We start from the raw sequence: 9,981 nt of genomic DNA, 5'->3' as shown, positions 1-9,981 counted from the left end.
CATAGAACAACTAGATATCTATCTACGTACTGTACTTAGTTTCATTGATCTCCTGCTCTACATCCAAACATTCTCTGGGCAGGCAACAATGATATTCAATAAGACAAAGTAATCTCATTTAAAGTCACAGCAAAGCACAATAAAAACAGGACGTGAACAGTTTCACATTAAGCAGGCCAAAGCTCCAAACAAACAGACAGATTAAACAGTGGATGGGAAGGCATTCCAGAGCAGGGATGCTGCCAGGGGAAAGGATTGCCTACGTGTAATTCCCAAGGTTAGGACATTAAGGAGAGCCTCCATAGAGGATCTGAACTCCCTGGACTGCCACATACCGGAAGAGGATTTCCCTCATGCAAGTAATCCAGGGCTTTTTATGCCATTTGTAAAACTTTGAATTCAGAGTGGAAATGGATTGGAAACAACTGCAAATATTTAAGAACTGGAGAAAGATTATTCTGACTGGAGACTCTGCTCAAGAGATGAACCACCACATTTCGGACCAGCTGCAATTTCCAAGTGGTCTTCAAGGGCAGCCCTGCATAGTATGTATCGCAGGAATAAAAATGAAAGGTTATCAGAGCATGGATTACTGAGGCCAAGCTATTCCTGTAGCTTCGTCATAGTGCCTTATTCAGTTGCTACATTTTACCTCCACCTTGCCCCCAGCTGAGTTCAAGCTGGCATAAATGAGATGTTCTCATTTCATCCTTTAACGTAAGGCTGAGAGGTGGTGAAATCCAACAAGTGCCCTTGCATTGAAAGAAGAGCTTTGGATCAAGGCATCAGCTAATGAAAAGGGTGAGGGGATCTCTGTTGATTCCACTGTCTTCATGTAGACTTGCATACCACTTTCCCCCCTGTTCTGGAGGGTCCCCCAACAATCTGGAACAGATTTTCAGAGAACACCTTCGCCTGCAGGTAGCAGGGGGTGGGGAATTGCCTGCTCTCCTCTTTTGCTGGTGGACAGACCTCTGCTAAATCAAGAGCTCTTCTGTGAGCGCATGAGCAACAGATGGATTCCACCCAGTGATATGCAACCCAAAGAGCTTTGTGGATGAGCAGAGACTGAACTCCAGGTCTCCCCAGTCCAAGTCCAACCCACAACCCTCACTATTCCTAAACCATCAGTGGAATAGTCAGAATCCAAGTGACAGGGATAGGATGGGGAAACCTCAACACTGAACCAACGTACAGAAATAATGTACCTGGTTCAGGAGCATGGGTTCAGTTCCTAGAGGCTGGCTATAAGATGGGCTGGATGCAGATTACTCAGAACCCAAGGCAAAGTCCTAACACATAGGTATTATATGCTACATGACTGGGTTCTAACATGTGAGTATGAGACAGTGGCTAAGAATGTGATCAAATCCTACCTGAGCCACAAATTTACCACATACCCTTAGACAAGCCACTATTCTGTCAGGTCAGCTTACCTTCTAAAACAGGGGCATAAAACTGGCCTATCTTCCAAGGCCACCAAAGGATTACTGAGATTACATTAAGCTCCTTTGAACACATTTTTTAAATAAAAAAAGATATACTTGAAATATACATTTGAAAGGTAATGCAAAGTATTATCATATGCTGCCTCAACAGACTTCATTATAGCTGCTACATTATGTCTCAGGAAAAGGCCTGGCAAATGTTAATTCCTAAGAATTATCCTACAATGCTCTGCTCTCTCACTAGGGCTCTCTAGATGATCCTTCTGCCTTTAGCGGACACTGATAGGTCAACACTACCGCAACAGCACTTTCTAAGACTATACTGCTATTAATACACATTTGCTTCACTACATCTGCCAGGCTCATTCCTGTAGAAAAGTCATTTGTTCAGTTTTAATCCCGTTTAAATACAGATATGGGAGCCTTCTACTTTAATTTTATTGTGACTGCTGGCTAGAATCTATTGAAGGGAAATTTAATGCAGTTTTAAAATTTAAGATTCCATTACACTGCTTCTTTTAGACTATCTGCTCATAATACCCCCCTCTTGCCTTCCGGGCTGTTATTGAGCCGCAGTCCCATAATTAAATGTCATTTAATATTCCATTATGACCTCTAACTTCCTGGTGATATGCAGTAAACGTTACACATGCACCTACAGCGGCATTCTTACTAGTTATTAACAGCTCTGGACAAGTCATTTTCTTTCTATTCCATTTGTTCACTCTGTGCTCCACCTAATTACTCCCTTGCTTGAATTGTTGCTGCCTTTGACTCTTCTTTTGCTCTAGAGCCATCTACTGCTGGGCAGGGAGCAAGTGTTGCTTACTTCTCAATGCAAACTCATCTGCTGGGTTAGGCAAGCTGGCCAGTATCTTGGCTGGCAGCAGCAAAGCCAGTTTACTTCCTTTAGGCATACCCAGCTGGCATGTGACAGTTAAAGTTATTTCCACTTAGGATTGTCATTTCCACTCAAAGTGTACGTTCTCAATGGGATTGTCCCAACACAGCTGACTGGCCCTTTGGAACCCTTTGTAAACGTTTAACTGACAAATGCTCCTTCTCTGTGGATAATGAAGCGGCGCAGTCCCTGAGCCAAAATAAGAGAGAGAGAGAGAGAGAGAGAGAGAGCGCGCAAAAGCTCAGAGAAGCGTGCAACCCAACTGAGGAAAAGCTCAGTCAGTCTCCTTATACACTCTTTGTAAACCCTTCCTCAGCCCATCTCTTAATTTTCCCAGCGGCATTATAACCCCTTAAAGTCTCTCGATAACCAGCTTATGAACAACTAGCAGCATTATTTAGGCTGAGTCCATAAAAAGTTACCCCTGCCCATATGGGCCAGTCATGTGCGCCCATCTCACTAAGAGGCCGGGGGCCAGCGCTGTCCGGAGACACTTCTGGGTCACGTGGCCAGCGTGACAAAGCTGCTCTGGCGAGCCAGCACCAGCGCAGCACACGGAAACACCGTTTACCTTCCCGCTATAAAGCGGTACCTATTTATCTACTTGCACTTAGGGGTGCTTTCAAACTGCTAGGTGGGCAGGAGCTGGGACCGAAAGACAGGAGCTCACCCCGCCGCAGGGATTTGAACCGCCGACCATGTGATCGGCAAGCCCTAGGCGCTGAGGTTTTACCCACAGCGCCACCCGCGTCCCTTATAACCCCTTAAAGTCTCCCAATAACCAGCTTATGAACAACTAGCAGCATTATTTAGGCTGAGTCCATACTTGTTATTATTTCCCATAGTAGGGCTAGGTAGTGTGATGTCCTTCAGGTGTTGCTGGATTCCAGCTCCCATCAGCCTCAGTCAGCATGTCCAACAACATCAAGAAGAAAGATGTTGTGCACTCTTATCCTACACCTTTCTCTACGAAGGGAAGATTTATATTAGAAGGAAAAATAAAATGAGATCTGGTGAAGGGCTGGCATCAGCAGGAGAAGATAGGTGGTGGCACTTTTTATTTTGCCTCAAGCAGAGAAACAGGAGGTAACATCCCCTGGCCAGAAACCTAACAAATCAAGCAAGAGAAAGTGCACTAATAACACTACCAGTTGATGAAATAGCTACTGTATGTTCTACTACTATTAAGAAGTAGAATTGCTGGTGAAGTCCTGGAAGGTGATGCATGCTCAAGATTTCTTGAAGCCTGAGGTCAAGGCGCTTCCTTAGCCATTCATGTGAATCATCTGAACTGTGGAGGCTGTGGAAACCTTTGTAGCAAACCTTTGCTAGCCTGGCAAGGATTGTCCTAGATTGTTCATGTCTGCCTGTCAAAAGATTCATGCAGCCAGCAGTGACCTCTCATGGCAGTACAATCAGAGTCTTTGACAGTCAGAATCTATGAAGACATGCATGCTTTCCTGGCTGCCAAAGGCTTTCACTACTGTCTGAACAAACAATCTGTACTGTCTGCACAAATGGTAGCCACCAACAGGAAGAAACTATGGAGGCTTGCAAGGCCCCTCAGTACATGGTTGTGAATATTTCCTGTGTCCAGGAAAGTCCTCTTCTTTTTGGATATCAGAGGGTGGGAGCAGTAATGGATTAAAATTTGGCATGGCAGGGAAGTCAGCCATTACATTTTAAAAACATATTTTGCATGAAAATGGCTTATTTTTGAGCCACAAGATAGCTTTGCCCAGCTCCACTTACCGACAGTAGCAGACCAAATGATCCCAGCAACAGAAATGTACAAGCCACCAACTATCATTTGAGTGTTAACATTAAGACGAATGCTAGCACATGGCATGTCCCCAGACTTAAGAAATATTATTTACACAATAAAGATAAGCTCACTCAAACTGAACTTATATAAGCATGTGCCCAAGAGATCAGAAGCAACCAGCAATTACCATCATTTTTAAATAGCTGCCTTTCTCTTTCTCTGTCTCTCTCTCTTTTTTAAAAAGCCACTATAGGGAAGGCTGCTACTTATCTAATTAACACTGTAGCTCTTAAGATATCCAGTTGGTGTGTAGTAAATCCTGCTCAGCCTCCTGTTGATTTGAGCAAAGTACATACCCGTGGTTTTTTATCATTGGGACCAAGAAATCCTTTTATAATGTTTAAGAATTACTGTAATCAGTCCTTTTTTTCTGGGGGTACTCAAGGGTACACAGTACCAGCACTTTCACACACACACCACCTCCACAAATGTTAAAAGTGTGGCACTTATTATAACAACTTTATGGTGAGTTCCAGAACCATTTTTCTATTAAAAAAAGAAAAGAAAGAGCACTGACTATAATTCACATCATTAGGTCCCGTTTTTTAAAAGCCAATTTAGGTTTGTACTTCACATGCATTGAAGCTGGCCTTGGAATTCTAGGCTGCATCACTGAAAACAACTCAATTTTAATCTATTTCTATTTCACACAGCACTTCATGGTGGATCCAAACATCATTTAACACCCATTTAGCAACTTTCCACATGGAAAAGTCAACCAGTTTTGCGAATATCCCACAACAGGGAAGCAGTGATGCTGGGTTTCATGTAACCAGATGTGATAAATAATTGCATTTCATCATGCAATTAGAGCCATCACCCAGCAGTTTTTAAGCGGCCACTGCTGACTTTACTGTCACTTGAATTCACCCTTGGCCATCTCACAGGTAACACAGATGTGTGAGTAAGCAAAAATACCCAGGTCAAAATTTACAAGTGGTACAGCCAAGATTTAGTGCACAAATATTAAAACCCAGAAGTGAGCTTTGCATTAAAAAAGAGACTCCTAGTGTTTCTGAGCCATTGCATCATTTCCTCAAAATAGTTATTTGCTTCTTTATGTTATGATTTAATGCTTAAGATTCTCACTCTCTTTTAATTTGAGAAAAGTTTGTAAGCTATATATATACTGCCTAAATTTATATACTGCTTGATTGTAAAAAACACCCTCAAAAAACACAAGGTGGTTTACAAAAGGAATGCAATTATCAGTAGAAACAACTATTTTAAAATTCAAATAAAATTAAAATCAGTGATAAGCTAAAAACAGATTAAAACACATGCAAACATTCTACATATCTGGGTAATGTTTTTAGCAAGTACTGGAAAAAATACAATGAATGTGCCTGTCTGATGTCAATAGGCAGGGCATTCCACACTAAAAGACTGATTTATTCCAAATGTGGAATGAATATTATGCAGCACCTGTAACCGTGCCAGTTCTGCTGATCGAGTAGACCTATATGGGACAAGGCGATCTAAATATTATTTATTTAGTTCATTTTCTATCCTATTCCTTCTCAAGGTCCTTGAGCAAGTATCAGTAGCTAAAAAGAAAAAGAGGAGTATATTGACAAAATACCCAATTACATTTTATCAGATGCCTGTTCAACCCTAGTTGTTGAACGCCAACCTGAAAAGAATTTTTTACAGTTCTTCTGGAAAGCATTCAGCCCTGGAATTTCACAGACCTCTAGGGAAAGAGTTTTCCGTCTTGCTCTTCAAACTGAGCACACGAATGATACCGTCAGAAAGCTGTTCTTGGTTAATTGCACGATGGTACAAAAGGAGAGGAAGTGGTCTAAGGTATGTAGCGATGAATGAAGTACTCATTAATGCATGATTTTACCATACAGATGCTTCTGAATTTACCCCCTGGTTAATCAGGTAGCAGCAGTGGTTAGGGATATTTTGTGACGTGCTCTGGCTCAAATGAAATCTTCTTTTTTTGCCTATTGGTTAGAAAACTTTGTTCTTTATAGAAAAAGGTGTTTTGGACAATGAATAGCTAAATTGAATTGGGGGGGAGGAAAATGGCATGCAACTGGAAACAAATTTCACATTTTAAACATTTTTGTGTGTTTAGTTCCCCCCCCCCCCCGGCAATGGACATATAGGTGTAAACAATTATTAATAATTACTTTTCATTAGAACTTTTGATAACTTGCATTCATGCCATATATTTTTATATGTATATTTTTCTTGATGCTTTATCACAGTGGTGGTTAGAAGTTTTATCAGCAGATGATTTTCTGGCTGTTTAGCAGGTTTTTTTATTATAATTTCACAACTCCCCTGAAAAAGAACGTAAATTTGAAACATACTCTGATTTCAATATGGCTTTTGTAACATTGGTTGCAAAAATAAAAACATTATCTGCACTGCCTATAGCCTTTATTGTCTAAATGAGAAGTTTCTTTGAAATGTATTATTATTATTATTATTATTATTATTATTATTATTATTTATTTATTTATTTGTTTACCATAGGAAAAATAATAAATTCCTCTCCAGCAACGTCCTTGGGAAGAAATGTTCTGCTAACTTTTCATAAAAATCAAGAAATAAAGGGTGAGATGCAAAAGAGGAGGCAGTATGCACCTCCAAGACCTGTGAATTTTGCCACTCTGAGATCTTGTATTGTACAAGTGCATAGTCTGGTTGTGATGATGTTAAAGTGGCCTGAAAACATCAAACCATTTATTTGTATAGGGATTTTGCTAATCTTACTCCAACTGCTTTGCTATTCCCCTGATAATTGGGAGGTGTTAATCAACAACAGCAAAGCGTCACCATATTAAGTGGATTAAAATCATTTGATTTACATACTACATTAGCAGCTTTTGTTTCCACTGCTCCCCAGTGAATATATATTAAATAGAAAATGAATAAATATTTTTCACAATTGGTATCCCAGAAGGCCAATGGAAAGTGGAACTGGCTGCAAATATATACACATTTGTTTGCCTTCAAGGCAGTCAGATGTCAGCAATATTTCCACAGAAATAGGTTTCTTTTGGGTTACCAATTCAGAGGTGAAACAGAAATAAATTTCCCTCATAGTTTTTATGGCCTTGATGGAAGAATAAATGATCAAGTGAGGAGTAAACAAATTCAGCAATTTTTTTTAAAAAAAGACTTTTTTAAGGGGGGAAAATGACATTGGAAAATGAAAAGAAGCAACTCCTAGCAGTGCTTTATTTGTAAAACTAGGGCTGCCATATGTCTGGAATTATCTGAACAATACCGGGATTTCAAAAGCGCAAGTGACGTGGGGGGGTGGCATTTCTGGAAGGCATTGGTATGTCATGGCTCTCAAGTCAAGTAAACTGAACATTTTTGGGTTTTCTGGAGGTTTTTTTTTTTGGGGGGGAGCTCAACAACTTTCAGATTTTCCTAAAAAGAAGCTTGGGGTGTCCTGGTTTTTACTCTTTGAAATATGGCAATCCTATGAATCTGGACTCTTAAAACTTTGCACAACAAATGGGGATTTATGCAGCTTCTGCCCTGTCCCCGCCGAAAAGTCCCCTTGTGTGGGAAATATATACTTTTTGTGCCTTCTACAATTTCCAGTTTTAATTTAAATAATATGAAGCACTCAGGAAAGACATGGGTTGTGATATAGGCGCATCAGTGGGATGGGGGAATTGGTGAAAATCAGGGATGGGCACCTTGTATGAATAAAGCTGTCGCGGGAGAAGTGACAAGTATACTTTTTCTTTTTTGTGGAACTCTTAAGTGGAAATAAACCAACTGAAGAGCACTGAAAATTTAAGACTACTACTTTTATCCACAGAAGGTGCTCTAGGGGCTTCTCCATTCATTTTCATCACTGAAGACACTATACATGTGTAATGACAGTGAAGAGACTGGGGAATCCCCTCCCTACGTGTGTGTGTGTGTGTGTGTGTGTGTGTGTGTGTCTGTGTGTACACTGTTTATACCTGGGCCTTGGATTAGAACCAATGGCTGATATAATTTGAACAGTAGCTGCTGTGGTAAGAATTAAAGCAAACCAGCTATGCTGTGTTTTTTAAAAAAAAAATCAAAAAGATTGCCCACTTCTTTGTGTTCAAAATAGATGGTTTATTGTAGCTTCTAAAAAAAAACCCATCGTCATTCACGTTGTTAGATTCAAAAGGAGATGTTGAGTTTCTTGAAATGTGAACATTAAACTGTCAGTTCCTCAGTGCCTTATCTGAAAATTGCAGCTAGTAAGTCCCTGCCTCTGTGGGATTTGCAAGAATAAGTTGGAGAACCATTTTCAGCACTATTCATATCATGACTTCTTCAAGCGAAACATATTCCAGGAGAGCAGTAAAACACAGCTTTCTGTTCTAGAGTGATTTATAGATGCAACTGTGAGACGTCTTTGGCCCGTGTTGTTATAGTATCTGAGTGCTTCATATTATTTAAATGCACTTGTATCTACATGATCCCTTGTATCACTGACAGCTGATATAACTGGCGGTTAAAACACTCAATCTGTATTCCAAGTGGCAATATACATTTGAGTCTGAGGCCAGAACTAGCTATTTTATTACATTTATGTCTTCTGTCAAAAGCAGCCACTTTATACCCCCCACTTTCTCTGATAATATAAACCTGATTTGGGTGCTGAATCCCCTCACTTGCAAACAAGCATGTGAAGAGAAATTAGGTGTTCTGCCAAGCCCCACCCTCTCTGGCATGTCAACTCTACACAAGTGTGAGGGCAAGGGCCTGAGGGAGGCAGCCTCTTGTACTCATGGACCTTAGCCACAAGATTAATAATCCTGATTGTTCAGGGTTCAAAATAGTGTGGGGAGCCTCATGTAGACATTTCTCCTCATGTCAAACCTGTCTTCATACTTGTGGAGGGCTCAAAACTATTGAGAGAGTGGGTTAGTCTTGGCAACACATCAACCCTTATTCTCATGTTTTGTTTTACACACAAGACTGGATCCCTGAATAGGGCTCTAGTAATTGTATGATATGACATGGTCATAATCCATCTTTCCTTAACCCTGAAAACAGCTACCAATGAAGTGGAATGGGGGTGAGGCCTCATAGTTGCCAAAACTATTCAGTTCTGGCCTTACTGCAACTCTATGGTCATCACTTGCTTGGTACATCATAATAAAGCAAGTTAAAGCGGTCAGATCCGTCAACACGTTGCAATTATTCCCTCCCTTTTTAAGGAATCCTTACGAAATCCTTGCCTGTCAGATTCCCCACCAGATTTTAGCATTCAGTTTTATAGTTTGACCATCCCACAGCCAACTATGTATAAATCAGTTGTCTTCTGAAGGTGTGTTGGAGTAAAAATGTGGAGGAGCATGGAATGAAATGATAATACAAGGTAAATGCAAAATTTAAAAGTGATTTTGAGTGTGTTAGAAATTACAAATAAATATAGACTAGCTTTAGGGTTGTTGTTTTTTAACTCCTGTGCAGTGCTATTTCCTTTTCAGAATTGTTCAACAGAACACCTGGAGTATTTTTTTGAAAGAGGGAAGTTGCACACGGCACCTATCCATGGGTGGTGGCCTCTGCCATGAAGTCAGAATTGGGTAGTAGCCAGGAGTCTAATGGGGTCATGTGTGATCTCAGAAATGGGTCAGTGTGTTATTACAACGGCTTGTCAATCCTGAGGAGTACTCATCTTCAGCACTTTAAAAAAGAGATATTATACAGTACAGTATAATCAATATTTCTTTTTGTCTTACATCTTTAGTCGCAGGGTTTTACACCTCGACTCTTCAACCAGATTTCCTTCCTGGTCTAGCAATTCGAGCAAGCCTCTGCTAGTGATTATTCGAACTCAA

At 40.4% G+C, this 9,981-nt stretch overlaps 1 protein-coding gene across 5 annotated transcripts in view; it reads right to left on the bottom strand.

The window, feature by feature from the left end:
* Positions 1 to 9,981, bottom strand: part of PDIA5 (protein disulfide isomerase family A member 5) — a 163,206-nt gene that overhangs the window by 27,426 nt on the left and 125,799 nt on the right. Inside the window, exon 16 of one of the 5 annotated variants that reach the window (XM_083490365.1) lies at positions 3,145 to 3,315. The exons of the other annotated variants lie outside the window; for them this stretch is intronic. Within the exon in view, the coding sequence (XP_083346491.1) occupies positions 3,304 to 3,315 (12 nt within the window). The 3' untranslated portion in view covers positions 3,145 to 3,303. Of the gene's footprint in view, positions 1 to 3,144; positions 3,316 to 9,981 lie in introns of those variants that run through there. 5 annotated transcript variants of the gene reach the window in all.

The sequence above is a fragment of the Podarcis liolepis genome (assembly GCF_965112155.1).
Source record: "Podarcis liolepis genome assembly, chromosome: 1".
Classification (NCBI taxonomy): domain Eukaryota; kingdom Metazoa; phylum Chordata; class Lepidosauria; order Squamata; family Lacertidae; genus Podarcis; species Podarcis liolepis.
The sequence above is the reverse complement of the archived record's forward strand: the minus strand, read 5'-3'. Positions and strand labels throughout refer to the sequence as shown.